The sequence below is a fragment of the Nymphaea colorata genome, chromosome 9 (genome assembly GCF_008831285.2).
Source record: "Nymphaea colorata isolate Beijing-Zhang1983 chromosome 9, ASM883128v2, whole genome shotgun sequence".
Taxonomy (NCBI): Eukaryota; Viridiplantae; Streptophyta; class Magnoliopsida; order Nymphaeales; family Nymphaeaceae; genus Nymphaea; species Nymphaea colorata.
The window spans coordinates 21,665,323-21,683,859 of record NC_045146.1 but is presented as its reverse complement, the minus strand read 5'-3'; the positions used below and the strand labels follow the sequence as shown (position 1 = coordinate 21,683,859).

At 36.7% G+C, this 18,537-nt stretch overlaps 1 protein-coding gene across 1 annotated transcript; it reads left to right on the top strand.

Moving 5' to 3' along the window:
- The first annotated feature begins 519 nt into the window (after positions 1-519).
- LOC116260555 (uncharacterized) lies at positions 520-18,341 on the top strand. Its single transcript, XM_031639000.2, has 28 exons — positions 520-868; positions 1,618-1,710; positions 3,045-3,217; positions 3,883-4,153; positions 4,234-4,301; positions 4,383-4,452; positions 4,568-4,924; positions 5,911-5,990; positions 6,077-6,128; positions 6,276-6,429; positions 6,605-6,692; positions 7,429-7,531; positions 8,597-8,687; positions 9,991-10,070; positions 10,979-11,164; positions 12,022-12,270; positions 12,743-12,838; positions 12,962-13,056; positions 13,217-13,274; positions 13,938-14,028; positions 14,123-14,190; positions 14,600-14,812; positions 14,989-15,062; positions 15,476-15,582; positions 16,263-16,381; positions 16,457-16,534; positions 17,893-18,121; positions 18,212-18,341. Exons 1-27 carry the CDS (start codon positions 701-703, stop codon positions 18,118-18,120), a joined length of 3,510 nt encoding a protein of 1,169 aa, XP_031494860.1. The 5' UTR covers positions 520-700; the 3' UTR covers position 18,121; positions 18,212-18,341.
- The last annotated feature ends 196 nt before the right edge of the window (positions 18,342-18,537 follow it).

Here is an 18,537-nt window from a genome sequence, read left to right as displayed (position 1 = left end):
AGTCCATAATTTTGATTCCATAATTAAAATGACATTTTGATAAAAGAAGAACTAAAATCATCATGACACGTGCCTTGAAGAGAGATGATAATTTTAAAATTATGAAACCACAATTCTATCTTCTATGGAAAAATTATAATTTCAAAAATTTGATTCAAGAACGAGCTTGTAATTTTAAATAAAAGTTATTTGTTTGATAACTTAATTTCCATTTCATTGAAATTTTAATTTTAGAATTCCTCGATTCTAGCTTCATCAAGTACTCCCTTAGTTATAACACACAAGCAGCGTGGATTCCTGGAATTTGCCGTTTGCCCACCACGCAGCATGAATCTGAGATTCCCAAGGAAACAAACAGGGCATTAACTTTTCTTTCCACCGAAAGTTTGAAATGAAATCCACATCGGCTTTCATTCATCTCGGGCTTCCTTTCTTGTTAGTGTTATCGTGTAAATGGTTAAAAGCACGGGCGTGCAGATGTAATAAATATCCGTTAAGAAGGCGTTTAAAAGAACGTCCTAGTGGCATTTTCCAGACCCGGGCGCGATGAGAAATGCCGCCATTTCTTGACGCTGTTTCCCTCCAATTCCGTCTCTTCTGTAAGGCTTTGATGCCGGCGTGAAACCCAGATGAGGTGCTATCCCTCGAGATCCGAGAAGAAACGGTCGTCGGTTGGGCGTCTAGAGCCACCTCGTCGTCAATGGATGTGTCTAGGGTTAGGTCGTGGAGGACAGCATTTTTGACGCTCAGGGACGAGGCGGCAACGTCGACGGCCACGTCCATCCCGTCGGTTCTGTCGCTCCTTCGGAACCTCGCATCTCAGTCGGAGATCATTGTGCCTGCGGCCTCGAATCTTCCGTCTCGCGAGGTACTCTTTTCGTCGATCATGGACTATCATTTACGGCCTATTGCGATCGGCCGTTTGGAACTGTTCATGGACCTTAGTTTACTCGATTTTTTACCTTTCGTTGATGGGTTGGTCCCTTTTTCTAGGACCGCCGTCGATGTAGCCCTTGAATGCAAGGATTGTAGTTTGAATATCTCTTACGATTGAGGACTTCAGAGCGTGACATTGTGATAATCGATGGATGCGACTACTTTTACTATTATTATTTCCGAAGGGCGGAGTTTATCAATTAGTCAAACGACGTAAAATCTTGATAGCTCGGCGATCATATCTAGTACTCGACTCGGATGACTGGAAGTAGTTGGAAGAATCCGTGTTCTCATTGGCCATCCTTTTTTCTTTTCTATATGTTGTCGATGAAAGCGAAAATTAGGTCTCTCTTGTGTCGTCTTGCAACTTGAAACGCATAAGTAATTAAAATCAGAAGGCCAATCTTTCATTCAGTCTCCTATTCCTAATTTATGAATTTATTGCTGATACCTTTGATCTGGCAAAGGTTATAAAGAACCTTCTTCCGACTTACAGTGAAACGTAGAAGCTGAACTCCATCTGCATATTTACTTCCAGTCACTGGCTTTTTTTAGTGCATGTATGCATTTCATCTGGCACAATCACTTGTCTGTAGCGGTTGAAAGCGTGCAAGATTGAATGATATATTTATATCACACGATATACATAATATTTTCTATTGTTGGAATCTGTGGTCTCAGGTTGCTTTAGACGTGATGCTGCTTGTGGAACTGGCTTCAAGTGTTCCAGTAGTTAATGATACTGCCGATACAGTTGTTCAAATTTGTCACTTGGTAAGTTGTCATCTTCATTGCTTTTCCTTTTTAAATTAAGTTCTTCCGCCAATAAAATTTATGCTTTCGTGTAAATGATGAATTCTATTGGGAAGCCCAATGGCAAAAAGAAGGAGACTCATTAGCTTGTTATTTGGTAAGAATTGGCGAAATGACGAAACCCACAAGTATTATTCAACAGACTCTAGAAGGATGTCCAGAGGCACCTTATGAAAAATTTAGTTACACAAAAACTGTAGATGTTGTTTCTACTCTCTGTTGGGCCTGCATTCGATTGCTTTCTAGTTGGCTTCTGCTCATGTCATCTGCACAAAAGTTATCAGAATAGTTACAACGATTGGATAGTAATATAGGATCCAAATTTGTATAACAATTGTTTGTGATCAAAGACAGAGTTGGTGGATGATAAATTTTGATATCCTAAAATCGTATTCCTCATGTAGCCTTTTTGTAGACACCCGAGCACTAGAGCAAGTCCTCACTCCTCAGGCTTACAACTCACCTTTTATTTCAAAGAGGATTGGATGATAGGTTTTAGGGTTCTATAACCTCTTCGCTTATTTTATGCTTTCTGTGGACAGTCGAGCATTGGTTCAATATATCTAGCTCACTAATCAGCTTTTATTTGTATGCATTGCAAAAGGCCATTATATTGTTTGGATTTTGTTAGTTAAGAAAGGTGCAGTATTTCACAAAACTTCCATTTATAATTTTTTTTTGCCTGCTGGTGGTTCATACTTGTTGTTATTTGTGCATGAGTATTTTCATTTATGCATTGGCAAAACGAGCTTGTTGAGGTGAATTTTGGAGAACAGGTAAATTACCATATTTCTTAATCAAGACACTTGCAAATTCTATTCTGTATTGCTGGAGAATATCTATGTTTTTTTTCCTTTTGTCATTTGGCATATATAAAATATGTGAAACATGCCAATATTGTTTGATTTTATTTTTGTTGCATTAAGGACATGCTTTTAAAATAATTTTTTGGCAATGAAATGTCACAAAAGCTAAGGGATCTTGCCAGCTGCTGAGAATCTGATGATTCCTAATGTTTCAAACGTTTCAATGTCCTATTGGTTGTGCTAGTAATTCTTTAAAATGCAGCTTGCATCTGTGAATCTTTCACATGGACAGAGCCACCTAATCAATGTAAACACCATTTCCTTTTCCGGAGTTAGTTATACAGAATGAACCTTATATAGGGACTTCCACTCCTCTGAACCTTGGGTAGGAGTTTCAGATCAGACTCATCAGAGGCTTCTTACAGACCTACATCTTTGTTCCCTCTTCATTAGTTTCCTATCTTTGATATTGGTTTTCTATGCATGCAGATTTATGACATTAGTTGCCGAAAGCAGCTGGAGTTGAACTCAAATTGCTGTATTCTTATGTTTGGATTTATTGAGAAGGTTGTAGAATGCTTGAATTCCTATACTGCAAAAAGGGCTCCTATGCAACAGTTTGACTTGAAGAGGACTTTATCAGGGGCCTTACATATCCTTGGGTGAGATTTTAGTCAAGCAACTTTCTCCTGATACCAGCTTTTGCAGCATTGCTTTAAATGGCAATTATTCTGTTAAGATGTTGCTATCTTTTCGTTGAAAATAAATTCCTTTTGCTTTAAAACAATTACAGTGACAACTGATAAGTGTGTGCTCTTGGTCCACACATGGTTGTAGCAGCTACCTGTTTTGGATGCTGAAACATGAATAGAATCACATAAAAAATTACTGGTGATGCTAGCAGAAAATTCATCTCAATTTTTCTATCTATTTGTGTGATGGAGGGAACGGCAAGTCAATGATCTCTTTGGGCCATTATAAGTTTGATGGTTTGTATCGTTGGTCTTTGCATTAGGAATGGGTTGGATCTAGGTCCTAGGATGTGTGCTTCTTGATTTTTGGCTGTACCTTTCTGACCGGACTTCACCGTAGTTGACTGTTTTAGTCTATAGATCCAAGCTATTTTGCACAGTGGAGCCAGAAATACAAAGCAGCATGGATATCTTAGTTGTTCTATGTTCCTCTGAAGATCATTAGCCGAGGATAAGCATTAAGCAAGGACTTTTACTTTTTACTTTTTACTTTTTGCTTTTGTTTTTGTTTTTTCTTTCATTATGGTCATATTTGTCATGGTTGATATCTTCAAAGTTCAAACAATTGGTTGCAGCGAATTGGTGAACAGGACTTGTGGAAACTGGTCTGTGCGCGAGAATTCTCAATTGGTTAAAGTTCTTCTTCGTGTTGTTTCATTTTTGCGAGAACATTTGTCTACCCGATCATATGCACAGGCCTATCGTGATAGTATTTCTACAAGAACCAAGATCAACCAGCCTGAAAAGTTGTGGGAGATTCAGAGTGTAGCATTCTCTATGTTAGGGGATGCATTCTTAAGAACTGGATCTTCTTTTCCAAATGACATGTGGCAATCAACGCTTGAGGTATGTCTGATTGCTTGTCTGCATGTAAAGTTTGTGTTGATATTCATCGTACTTACATATTCATTAAATGATTTAAGTAGGTTTTGAGAATGGAAATGAACATATTGGCTTCAAGGAACACCCTTGCTGAAGAAATTATCATGTCTAAGTACTCCTTTCACTGTACAGTTCTCCACTTCCATGTCCTATTTGTTTATGAAGCATTGATCTAACCTCTTCACTTTTATAGGTATTATGCTTCTTTATTGCGATGTCTGCACATGGTACTTGTGGACCGAAAGGCACCTCTTTCTGAACATGTATGGCTGCTTCTCTCTATCACAGTGACTCTTGGAGCAATATAGTCTGAAACGTTTTAATTATTATGACGTTCCCTTTTTTGTAAGTTAACTGTGCAATGCATGGTTTGTCTAGGTTGCTAGTTTTGTGGCAGCACTGAAAATGTTCTTCACATATGGTCTTTCTCGTACTTCGTTGCTAAGTTGTTCAAATGCCATTAGTAGCACTGCAGAACATGGCTCTTCAAACAGGATTTCTAGACTAGAGGATTCTACAAAAAATGAGCACGGACACTATCGACCTCCACATCTAAGAAAAAGAGAGAAAATGAAGATGCAGCCACTGAATGACAGTGGATCTGAAAGTTTTTTACCATCTACAACTGGTTATACTACATCAGATTCTGAACAGAGTGATAATGATGGACAGTCTAAGATTGCAGACCGTTATCGAAGCTCTAAAGCTAGGACAGCTGCTATTATCTGTCTACAGGTAGCGCTAGCGACTCACTCTAACTTGCATGTTGATGGTTGTCTTGGTGCACTCTTTTGTCATTTTATTTAGTAGAACAATTTTGGAAATTTATGGCTAGATCATGTTATGTATTGGACATGACATTTACAATGTGGAGAAAGTAAAAAACTTCTAGCATTTAACCATTTTGTAGTCACTTTTCTTTTCTGGGTATTGATTTCATGGTGTACAATATTATGTGATTTACACGTGTAAGCAGTTTTCTGAAGTGTTTTAAAATGGATAGCTAGTTAAATACGAAAGATCTTTTACTAAGAAATTACACTAAAAGAAGCATGTTGATTTGATCTATAGTTGGCCATTCTAAAAGGTTTTTCATGTTCAGTTTGGCTTGCTACAGCATGCACATATGTTGGTTTGTGCAACATTGTCTTTTTGAGGGAAATGGTCCTGTTAGTTACACACACTTAGTTTTAGAAGGAAAGCACCTCCAGAAATCAAGGTTGTGGGCTCTCGTGAGTTTAGAATTTATAATTTAATCTAAACCGCCTGGGTAAACTTGATCCCTGACCAAGACATGACAAACTAGTAGGACTTCCTAAGCATATGGATCTTACAATGCTAGATGAATACAAGCGAACCTGTGAACTCAAATATTATAGCTTAACCTTGACTTTCGCCAATGTTTGACCCATGTAAACTCATGTACATAAAACAAGGCAACGAAGTGTAATCAAAACCTCTAGCACTGTTGTTTCTGTACAGCTAACATAATCTAGATGCAATGAAAGGATACTAGAATGATATGTTTGATTGTCATTATTATGATGTAATTTCCATGAATATTCATGACAAGGTGTTGCATAACTTGTATTTTTCTCAAATCCCAAAGATTACAATTCTTTTAAGCAATATTAATTTGCTATAGCTGTAAAATAACATGCTTTATGTTGAAAAAAAAACCCCACTGAAACAAGTTTGCCTTATAAACTGAAAACTGCTAGGATCTCGCCCAAGCTGATCCAAAATCTCTAATTTCTCAATGGTCAATGCTCTTGCCAACAAATGATGTCTTACGGCAATGGTAAGCCATTTGCTACTTTTTATGATTCTTATTCTCCAAGAAGGACCTTGTTTCTGTTTTAGCTTATTTCATTATTCATCTTGCAGGAGCTACCAGCCAACTCTGATGACAAGCTTGCTTTTTGATCCAGTAATGAAGGTCATATTGCAATCAAGTTTCAGTATCCAATCCCTTTTTTCATCTTGCAGAGTTAGCTTATCTTATAGACTTGAGAACTGCTCATCTTTCTTCAATTAAGGATAATTGATGTTGTAGCTTGCTTTTTCTCTTTTCTTTTAATAATAGACACGGATGGCAGCTGCTTCAGCATTGGCTGCAATTCTAGATGGGTCTTCCTCTCTGCTGTTGCAAATAGCAGAATATAAGGAATTCCCTAGACGTAGCTCATTTACAACACTTTCGATCTCTCTTGGCCAAATTGTGGTGCAACTTCATTCAGGTACCAGAAATGCTGCATATGCAGCATCTGTCAGAGTACTTGTAAAGGTCCCTAAGCAACAGTTTCTGTGGTCATAAGCTGATATTAGCTGCTAGTGGTCTAATGTCATAAAGGATAATTCTTCAGTCCTGCATAGACTTCCAAGAATATGATTTTTCTTTTGTTTATGGTGCAGGACTTCTTTACCTGATCCAAAATGAAACTCATAGTGGATTGCTGCCTTCCTTGTTTAAAGTTCTTATGCTTTTGGTTTCTGCTACCCCGTATGTATCTATTTTGTTTCTTTTAATTTGATTTATGTCTGTGAAGTCCAGTTTTACAAGATGTTTTTATGTTTTTTTCACCTGTTGTTATTGGGTATGACCTGGTACTGCTTTAATTGGCCATGTAGGATGCACTTTGGTGATCCTTGGACTCATAGTTTGTGGGGTGTCCAGCACTGCCTTCATTGAAATATGTTGTGTTATACTTACAAAAACCAATAGAGAACTGCTCTTTCATTGGGCTTCTATTTGATATTAGGCACATATTTGTTGGCCATGTTTACTCTTTAAGGACATAACTTAAAAGCATCAAATGTTTCTCTGGCCAAAATGCTTTGTTTCTCCTTTTTTTTTTTTGTGACAGCGTAGAGCTGTGTATATATATATGCTCGACTCTGCATACACACATGCACATGAATGCATTGATCGATGCATGCATCTGACCTTACCCACATAAAGTGAACACAGTTTTAACTTTAGCAGTATCACCTGTTTCTGAAATATGGAGAGTTTGCACACTTTTAGGCCTGTGGCCCTGTAGTCCTTTCCTTGATTTATTTTAGGCCTTCTGCCTACCATTATTCTCTTAATTTTTGGTTTGTGACTAGTCAAACATGGCAGTGCATGCTGGTATGGCCTTTTTATTTTTCCTCCGTTACCAATTTATGGTAAGCTTCTTCTTTTTCTTATTTTGGCCTGTAATACGCTCTTCTTCGTTTGCTTCTTTTGATACTAGATATGCTCGGATGCCCGGAAACCTACTGCCTACTGTTATTGCTACAGTGCATGCAAGAGCACAGGAGCTCTGTTCAGCTAAAAATGAGGAGACCAGTTTAGTGGTTAGTTTACTAGAACTTGATATGTAAATTATGTTAGTCGAAGTGTGAGGCAGTAGAATACTTGGTCTTAGATAACTATATTTATGTGCAAATATGTGAATAGGATTATTGGTAGATGAGAACTAAGGAAATATAAGAACTCAATGCCCATGAGAACCATTTGGGGCTGTCTGACTGATCAGAGCAAATAAGAAATTGCCATTTAAAATGTTTTTTTTTGGAAGTCAAACTGCCAGGCAAGACATCATTTGCTGAAAAAGCCTTTTGACATGGCAATAGAGGTGACGTTGAGTAGCTCACAATAGTTATCATGAGCTCTTACTTCTTACATGTGTTATTTCTCATGGAGAGAGACACCGTGAGTGTGCCTGTGAAATGAATGGTTCCGACCACATGCCCACTATTCACTCTTCTTTTCATAAAAGGTTGGCGCCACCCATGAGGCCATGATCCTATGTGAAAGGAAAGTGAATAGTAAGCAATGGTAGATACCATTTTATTGCCACTTTGGTGGACATCTTTCAATATATAAATTAAGTCAAATTTCATAATACTGATTTAAATCAATGTAGATTTGTTCAAATTTCAAAGTCATAAAGGTTCATCTTTTCGCAACAAAATAACTGCCAATCTAAATGCATGTAAATTTGTTCTAGCAATTCATTAAGCTTCATCTTTTACTCCATATGAAGAAGAGCAAAACCATATGCATCTTTAGATCTCAAGAGACTACTGGTTCATTCTTGTGTAAGTAGGCATATGCTTTTGGAGTCCCAACTTTTTGGAGCTGGTTAGTGGTACTTCATTGCAAGTTAGCATGAGAGTAAGTGTCGAATGATTGACATATTATATCTAGCATTGGATGCTTCCTTCAACAATTTGGAGCAAAAGGTAAACTTTGTCTAGGTGTTTGAGACTTGAAATTACATGTCAGTAATTTCTGGACGCTTAAAAGGTGGAGTTTACAAGCTAACCTAGCTGTATCACATATTGCCAAGAAGTGTCAATGTTAGGTAACTTAAACAGTTAAATTCTAGTTATTTAATGCTCAATTATGTTTTGTAGGCTGCAGCTATTAGTTGTTTGGGAGTTGCTTTTTCAATCTCTCCTCCATCTGTTGAAGTTATGGAGCTACTGAAAGAAGAAATATCAACTGGTATGCTATTGTTTAACTTTATTCAGTTTGATGCTTCTACTAGTTATAAAGTTAATCATGTAAGGATGTGTTGTTGGATGATGTACACTTTGTATGCGGACCTGGCAATATGGGTACAAATCCAGACTCGTATGCCACTTTCAATTTATCATCTATCATTTTCAATACTTTTATGGTTCTATAATGTTTTATATTTTCAATTCTAGATATACCAATAACTACCGGCAAAAAAAATGTTCCAATTTACCATGTGATTTAGTTTCACATTATTGGTCTGCACTTTTTGGGTTTATTAAATATTTTAACATGAAATTTATCGTGAGAAAAAACATGATAATGATTTTTTTACTGTAACAAAATTACAAATGCACTTGCTCTTTACTGCTTGGCAATTTCTTTCCAATTGCAAACTGTCCGTGTTTCTCCGTTTATTGCATTTTCTGAGAGTTCCTTTGTAACTTAATGCCTGTATTTTTTATGTAAAACAATTGTACAAATTTGACGTCATATGGAATTCACTGGTTACGCCTTCAGCTGTGCTAATCTAGATTGTGAACATCTAGCTCAGTGACACTATGTTCTTATCATCACAAAGTTTACTAGCAGAACTTGAATCCCTGAAAAGGATGACCGGTTCCTGCTAGGCTATATGATTCTGCTCACACATGGCTGTCAATGCCTTCACCTTTGTGTGCGATCCTTTGCATATGACACTCTCAATTACTGGATAGCTTTCCTAATGGACTCATGGATTGCTGATCAGTTGCTTGAAGCTCTTTGAATGCTCTTATGTGGTGTGGGTGCTTCTGTTCCTCCAACCCTGATGTCATTCATTTCAGAATTGACCTTTCTCATATTGCTTCCAATGTTTTCTTCGACTTCATTTTTCATAATAAATTTTTGTCTGCAACTGATTGTACTCCTTCTGTGCGGATAAAGATCAGGCCTGTTAGTCTAAATCAATTCCAGTCTGGTTGATTGAGTTTGTCTAATGATTTTTCATTCTCCAGAACTCATGTTGGATTATGGCTTGCTATAATCACTGTTGAGCATGGTAAATTAACACAAACTGGTTCTCAGGTCATTTCTTTAAGTGACTACGAATCAATAAAATTATCTGTTGTGAACTTCTGTATGAGGGTTTAAGATTTTTTGGATTTAGTAATTGCTAGTATGAGAATTAGATTCTGTTGCTTGACACATTTGAACCATTTTCACAAGTTTTGCCCCACAATTTTCTTCTTTTTATGATTTTATCCCCTCCTGTAACATGTAACTATATTTTTTATATGCTGGACACCAGGGAAGTCTGGACTGATTGCTTCACTGTTCCAATTTGCGGAAGCTTTTATCCAACCTAACATATCCTTTGAAGCTTTCCAGGTACATTTTAGGATTTGTTTCATGTACCTATTAGTTTGCTTCCTTCAGTAGATGGGAATGTGAGTTGCTTGTTCCTTTAGAGTTTAGAGATGCATATGTGAAGTTCATCTGTTTTCTGAGTGGATGATGCAATCGTTAAGCAGGAGAATTTGGTATTTTCTAGTTGGTAATTTGGTACTGTAGTCACATTTCACCATCATATCATAGAAGGGCTATACAAGTCTTGCCTTGTTTTGTTCTTGATGGTGGAAAATTGATAAAGATATGTATTCCTTGAATTGATTTTCCACGATTAACATATTCTGTAAATGACAATACTATAAAATGTGTTTTTAGAGCTAAAAATGATTGTTTTCATAAATCCAATTAAATAATCATTTCTAGTAAATCATTATGGTTTATATTATAATTGCCAACATTTCATCAAGCTCATGTGCTGCTTTCATGTCATCTTCATGCTTAGTATTGGTGCAAGTTGGTTTGTGCATTCAAACCAATGAAGCAAAGTTAGAAAACAATTGAACAAGGTAAGTTCTTAAATTACACTTTCTCTTTTGTTTGCACTTCCTGAATATCAACTGTACCCCAAAAAATGGCTTGTTGGAGATCCAGAACAGTGCTTGTAGTTTTTCTTCTTGGGTAGAGGGCTTCTCTTGCATGTTGCCATGCAGTAGAAGATTTTAATGATTTCATGACAGAATTTTCTTGGTAATTGTTTACACATTCTTTCCTTGCTTGTTGGCTTGGAATAAAGGATTGTGCCATTGTGGTTCTTTCATGACAGAATTTCTTCAGTGATTATTATTTACCAAAAGAAACTATGTCATTGATTTAGTGATTTTGACTACATTTTGCTTACATGAGTACTTATAAATTCAATTATTCTTTTATTTTTGCTGTTTCTGTAGGCTCTCAAATCACTCTTGCATAACTACCCTAGTATAATCTCCACTTGTTGGGATAAGATTTCTACATTGGTAATGGAAGTTATACAACTATTTGGTTGTGAGAGTCCTGAATTGAACTCATCAAAGGGTGATCCTGGAAATGTTTCAGGGGCAGGTGTAGTGAAATGTATTGTTGCAGCCATTAAGGTAAATTCATGTTTGTTTTTTCCTGTTCATTTTGTTTGGCATACCATTATGTATGCTGGAGTATTTTTCATTTATTATCACATTGTAGTTGAAAGGAAAAAGGGTTTTGCTATGCTAGGGAATGCTGATGAATTATAAAATACAAGGGATTCTTTCTACCTCCCCTGTCTGAGCAACAATCTGCAATTGCTTTCTGACTCTTTAAGTCCTAACAGTTGGAATTCCTACTACAGCTCCATGTTCTGCTTTAGATACCATTATGTACACTGAAGTATTTTTCATTTACTATGATAGACAAAGTGTGAAAAAAGAACAAGGGTTTTCCCACAATAGAAAATGCTGATGAATTTAAAATACAAGGGATTCTTTCCATTTCCTTTGTCTATTAGTGCTTTCTAACTCTTAACAGTTAGAATTCCACCTTCAAAACGGAAAGAACTTTTAGTTTTAGAACTGAGTTGTTTGAGGTGTCAAACTAAACACATTAAAACTTATTGATATTGTGTATTTGTTTAAATGTTGCCGACTTATTTAGATTGTTACCAGTTAACTCTTATCATTGCTACAATGATATGGATGTGATTCACAAACAAATTTTCTTGACTGGTGCATTTTTTTTATGGTTCCACTTTGTTTCTCATGCAATTTTTTTTTGGATTACTCTTTTTTGTGATTTTTGAGATCTTCCTTTATTTTCTCAGAAACTGACAGAAAGTCTTCAGAAAAGAGCTACCATTTTTTATGATATGCTGTGCTATTTTATGTTCCACCAATTCGAGTTAGGATACACTCATGCACTTTTTGGTTTTTACAACATTGTTGTATTTTTTCTCCCTCAGTTGACTTGCTTATTTCAGGTTTTGGACGAATCTTTACGAGCAGCTTCTGGATTTAAAGGCATGGATGATCATTTGGACGACAAATTATTTGATACATTTGCTGAGTTTCCTAGAAGAAGCAAGGTGTCCTCAGCTCCTTTCTTTCAACAGATAAATGTTGTCGAGGTATCAGAGGAAAATCATTTATTGAACCCAGCTGGAAGCAGCCAGTGGAATGAGGCTATTGCAAAGCATCTTCCTCCAATGTTATTGCATGCTAATGCAACGGTCAGTTTATATTCAATTGCATCAACATTCAACAGTGAAAAGGAATTTATTATTTATGACAACTCTTCTTCTGGTAAAGGATTAAAGTAGGTGTTGGTGGCTCTGGATTGCTAATTTCACGCATTACATGTATGGTACATACTATAAGGCAAAATAAGTCCTAGAGTGACTCCACATAAGCTGCCCTCAGTAGTTGAAAACTACTGGAGGGGTTTGATTTGTGCAGTTCAGTCTGGTTGGAGATCCACTGTCTTTTAGCTAGATGATCATATTCCTAGAATGTTTAATTTTTCTCTGTTGCTTTCCAAGTTCTTTTATGTAAATGCTCATTTTAAGTTGGGAATTGGATACAAGTTGTCATTCTAAAGCAGAATTGTTCCTCACATGATTCAAATACTGTAAATCTGTTTTTGATATTGGAGTCTGAACCTTGCTTGAATATACCTCTGAAGCTTGAGGTTTTCATTTTTAGGTACGAGCAGCATCAGTTACTTGCTTCTCAGGTTTAACCTCCTCCGTATTTTTCTCTCTCACAATGGAAAAGCAGAGATTTGTTCTTTCTTCTATTGTATGTGCGTTTCTGCTTACATAATCTACACTTTTTTTTTTCAGTTTTCCTTTTTGTAATTGTTGGTTTGTAAGTCTATAATATTTCTTGTCATCACTTGATAATGTGTAAAGTTCTTTGTAGATCAGCACTGCATTGTACGATAAAATTCCATCTGTCAGGTCAACTGCTTGTCGAGCTGTTGGTGTCATAGCATGCTTTCAACAAATTTCTTTAAAGTAAGCATCAGAACTTACGAGTATTTGGTTTGTCTAAAGCAATTGTAATATCACATCGATATCTTTTCGTAATTAAATTGTGATATTTCGTACCTTTATTGCTGAGAGAGTGAGACGATACATGGGGTAATGCTTGAAGTTTAATTCATTTTTGGTGCAGAGATTTAGGGGAGCTTGTCCGTGCTGTGGAGGTCAACACACATGATGAGCTAGTTTCGGTATTTGAAATATATTATTGAGCAGTAGTTTTCCTTTTCAGAGCATCTTGATTGCAATCGCACATTCATTTTCTGAAAATCCTTCTGTAGGCCATTGCTTTCTGGCATTTCTGTATGCCTGACGTGAATGTCAATAAAGCACAATGATGAACACAGAACTGTTGGAAAAGCATCAGGTTTAATAACTTTGTTTACTGACATTCTGATTTTTATTTTACACCTAGAGAAGCATGGTTTCTATCATGAAAAGCTCCAAAACAAAGTCTCAAAGACTCATTTGATATCTTTCAAGAAGGGACTGAAGCATCTCCCTTGAACCCAACTCAAGAAAATGAATGTTGCACTTATAGTTTTTAAATATCATCATCAAATTGATGTGTCTTAAGATGTATGATTGATGTTCTTAGCCTGATCTCAGTCTTGTAGAAATGACTCGCTACTTCCCACTTCCTTGCAGTTACAGGTTCTTGAAAATTAATGACAGTTTAACTAGTTTCAAAAACAGATGCTGATCTTTTGTGCTTTGGTGATATTTAAAATATGCTTTTCCTAAAGTATTGGCTTTGATGTTTCTATTGGATATCTCAAAAGTGCATAGAGTGATTATGAGAGCTGCACATTTTTGAGTTAATATAGTTTTGATGTGAAAGCTTTATTGTTCAGGTAAGGATAACTGCCTCTTGGGCTTTGGCAAACATATGTGATGTGTTACGTTGTAAAAGTGGCAGTGCAGAAATTGATCACTGTTTGGCTGGTACGTGATTGGCTTAACGTGTAAAAATTCGAAATTAATTGGTATTTAAGCACCATTTTGTGGAATTAACTTATAGTATCTTCAACAATGGAAGGTCGTAATTCTGGTTTGCTGGCCCTTTTAGCTGACTGTGCTTTACAACTGGCTCATGACAATGATAAGGTAATAATCATTGAGTTATCTTGACAATATCTGATACCTTTTTCTTATAGGCCGTCATGCTCGGGTCCCTTAATTGTCTCCTGTTCTTCCTGTTCATGACTTTCTTTTTCATGTAGTAGTTACCTGATCTGCTATTTGTTTGGTACTGTGGTTTTGTGGACTGACGAGCCATTTTTTTCTGTTATCTCATTGAGTAGCTAATAAACACCTATATATTTTACACACACGCGCACATCCAGATTTAGATGATATTTGCCACACATATTGATTCGGGAGATATCCAGCTTTTGAGAATCTTCCAGTGCTTGATCCAACTACTTAAAAGTATTAGCTCTAAGAATGCATATTTGCTGGACCTTTTGCTCTGTTTCATGTTATGGTAGTCTTAACTCTATTCTTGTTTATGTAGGTCAAGGCAAACGCAGTAAGGGCACTCGGCAATCTGTCAAGATTTTTGGACTTAAAGGGTGTAAATTATTCAAATTGGGATAGCTGCAGCATGGGTCACACATCCTTGCGTGAAGCAGAAGGAAGTCCTATACCTAGATCAATGGACAGCTCATATTGGCTAGAAAAAGTGGTGCAAACTTTTGTTTCATGTGTTACTACTGGAAATGTTAAGGTATGACGTCCATCTTGTTTATTTAGAAACAAAAATTGTGCCTCGTGGTATTTATGAGCATAGCAATGGTAATAGTAATTATTGTTACTTATTTTTATTGTTATCATTATTATTTCCTGCTGATATTCTTGAAGGATGACTTTTGGGGAACATCCAATTTGCTCCATTTGCTGCAGGTCCAGTGGAATGTCTGCCATGCTCTTGCAAATCTTTTCCAGAATGAAACATTGCTGTTACACGCAATGCCTTGGTGATGATGTTTACTTCTTTCTGTAGCATATCTTTCAAAGATAGGAATGCGGGGGTGCACATTTTTCCTTAATATTTCAAATGTATGGTTAAAGAAAATCACTTTATAAATTCAACTAAAATTGTTGAAAACAACGAGTGCTTCTGATTATGCAAGTACAATTTTGTTAACAATGAAATATGAGTTTCAACTTTCAACTGAAGAGTTCCAAGCCCCTGAGGGTAGCAAACATTTACATTTTTTGCTTTATAGAGACATCAAACAAGGGAAATGTTTCAAAATGTTGCTATGTGCTCCTTTTGTTCCTTTGTTTTCAAAACATTTACTTATTTCTGTTGTTTTTATGGACAAAGGAAATAAGTACAATGTGATTTGAGCTCTATTAACATTGTAAAAGATACTGGGTTTGTCAGGGCGCCCTCTGTGTACAGTATTCTTCTCCTCCTTATCCGTGACTCATCAAATTTCAAGATTCGAATTCATGCTGCTTCTGCATTGGCTGTGCCAGCGGAAAGAAGCGGTAAGAAAAGAAAAACAGATCTCTTTTTGCATCTTTCTCTTTCTATATAAGGCCATGGATGTCTTTTGTTTTGACATTGTGATGCAACAGACGAGAAAGTTTTAGGAAAAGATGGAGTTTCATTCTTGCGAGAAGTTGAAATCCTGTATTTTTCATTAGTAAAAGAAGTATGTAAAATATCAACAGGAAACATCTTTTTGCCTTTGAAATTGGCCATTAAAATGTAAATGTCATTGTAGAATAACTATACATTCATTAGCCAAATAATTTCACAATATCACGAAATTCTTCTCATCTAACATGGGTACCTTGTTCAAATAATATTTTAAAAGAATGTTAATATTTGTTACCACAAACATAATAGTTAAATGTGTTGATGGTGGACTACTCCATTTATTTTATTTTTTTTCCATTCTCACAATCAAATTACCTTTTTGTTCCTTTTTGCAACATGTGATGTTTGGTTTATGTTGCACTCTATGGTTAGTGTCTAAGACTCTAAAGAGCTACCGATATTTTCATTTATGCCTTACAGTACCTAGTTAATTCCTTTTGATTGACATCTACATACATGATTGTATACATGACAGCTTTTTTGTTTTCTGGAGCCTGGTCTAGTTGCTATGAAGTGTCATTTTTGCTCACCCATAAAAGGTTACTTATGTAGTTATCTGATACAGATTATGGAGATTCTTTTGCTGATGTTCTGCAAGGTTTGGTGCATGTCCTTGAAATTTTAAATTCCGACCAAGTTATAATACCCTCAAGCTTGAAGTACAGAGATGCACTTGAGGAACAGGTTAATTTCTCTGCTTTAAGCTTTCTCAAGCCCATTTTTAACTTTATAAACCTTACACTTCAACTTGTTCAACAGTTAGGATCAACCACAATGCATGTGCTTAGCCTTACTTCACCGGATGATCCACGTCCTGTTAAAGACTTCCTCCTAAAGGTTCATTTTCTTATTGCTATCTTCTCCTGTTTCTAGTTTGTTTTTATTCGTTCAAGAATGTTTATGCCTTCTTCCAGAGTGGCAAACGGGTAACTTTCCTTCATTTTTGGGATACCTAAGTATTCTGACACCTCTGCATGTCCATTGTTAAAGAAACTTGAAGTCTTCAGAAAGTAAACGGATGAGCTATTATGAGAGTTCTACAGAAGGATGTTCATTAGGTGCATTCTGGCTTTCATGCTGGTTATGGTGATTGAAAATCTCAGCATTATTGTTTTTAACATTGATGTTGGAAATATGGCCAATCAAATTGACCTGATCTCTATTGGGTCCAGTATGCCCAACTTTATTCCTAGCCTGCTCGCTCTTAAATGATTGGTGAAATAAATACTCAGTTGCCTGAGGAAGAAAGCACAAAATCAGATTAATATTGGATCTGATTGGCTGGGTCCATAGAATGACTTTTCTATTTGTACCTGAACCTGGCTGGTTATTGCGCGAAGATCAGGCCTGATTTTTTTGGGTTATATGGCTGCATAGTCGTCCCAAACCTGGCTCATCTTGTGCCAGGATGTCCATGCCTGGCTGAAGTCTCGAGTGAAACTGGATGGTAGCCTAGCAGGATCATCTTGATGTTTCAAAACTCTTATAAAGGATGCCTTTTATTGTTGCAAGGATCAATTCTTCGCAAATTATCATGAGCATTTATGCTACACTTAGTAAAGGGAAGAACTAAATTATAGACACTGATGCAAGCAACTAGAAAATTGTGATGTGACTGGGCCTAAAAGTTGTATTTTTTTGGGCTTAAAGACCTGCTCCATTTGTAAGGATTGCTTGTAAGATCGGTAAACATATGGGCTAATCCTGCTGCCCTGACATTGTACGATTGAATGTCCTAATTAGCAATTTCTCCTCTACGGCTCTACTTTGTAAGGGCTTCACTGCTTGGATGATAGGTAGACATTAGCTACCCCTGATATTTGTCCTTGGACAAGGGTGTATTGCTCCCGTCCACATACTCAAGCACATTATCGTCGATGGCATTTCCTTGGTGAACAGATTACATTAATGAATTGAGTGTGCTACAAGTGGATTCTTTGCTATGAATCCCTAGTTTATCCTCAACTCGTTAGCCTCCTTTTCATTTCGAGGCAACCATTTCCAAGTGCTAGGCCAACCTTGCCTCTCTCTAGCTTAAACAGCATGTATGAGTTCACATGCATGCAACGTATGTGGACATCTATTTACTTGGTAAAGCCCATGGTCGAAACAGATGTGACTTTGGGCAAACCTTCTACTTCACCTAAATTATTTTTGCTGCTATTTAAGTTGCTATATTTCATTGTTTCATGCAGAAGGCATCATTCTTAGAAGCTTGGTTTGAGTCCATTTGTAAGTCTGTTGCACCTATCGGTTATGTGGATAATCAAGACGAAAGTCATGCCTCTGCTCGAAGGAAGGTGATGGTTGTGAGGTCTTTGAGATCTTTAATTCAGCTATATGAATCATGCAATAGTCAGAACCTTGCAGAAAAGTTTCGGAGACTCGAGAGTTGTTATCTTGATGCCTGTAGTTCCACTTAAGGTGATATTTACAGTAGATGTTATTTGCAGGGAATGAAATACTGCACCATTTTTTACTGTCCTGATACAGGTATTGTTGCCATGACCGCAGGCTGTTGTAAAACATAACATGACGTTTGTCAATATAGTTCATCGAGGCCTGGCACAAGTTCAAGCTTCATGTAAATTCTACAGTGAAAAATTGGTAGTCACTCTTAACGCATTCTTTCCGTCGCCGCTAACATTTCTCTGCGATCTCGTTTGCTACAAGGATTTACCTGTATATGGAAACGTGCTTTGTTAATTTTATTACGGTATCATAAAAGGAATAAAAGATCTAGCCAGTGTTGTATTTGGACAGCTGAAAGAGTTGTTATTTTTCTACGAGTGGTGAGGAGGAAAGCCCGGAAGAATAATGGGATGGTAGTTCATATTTAT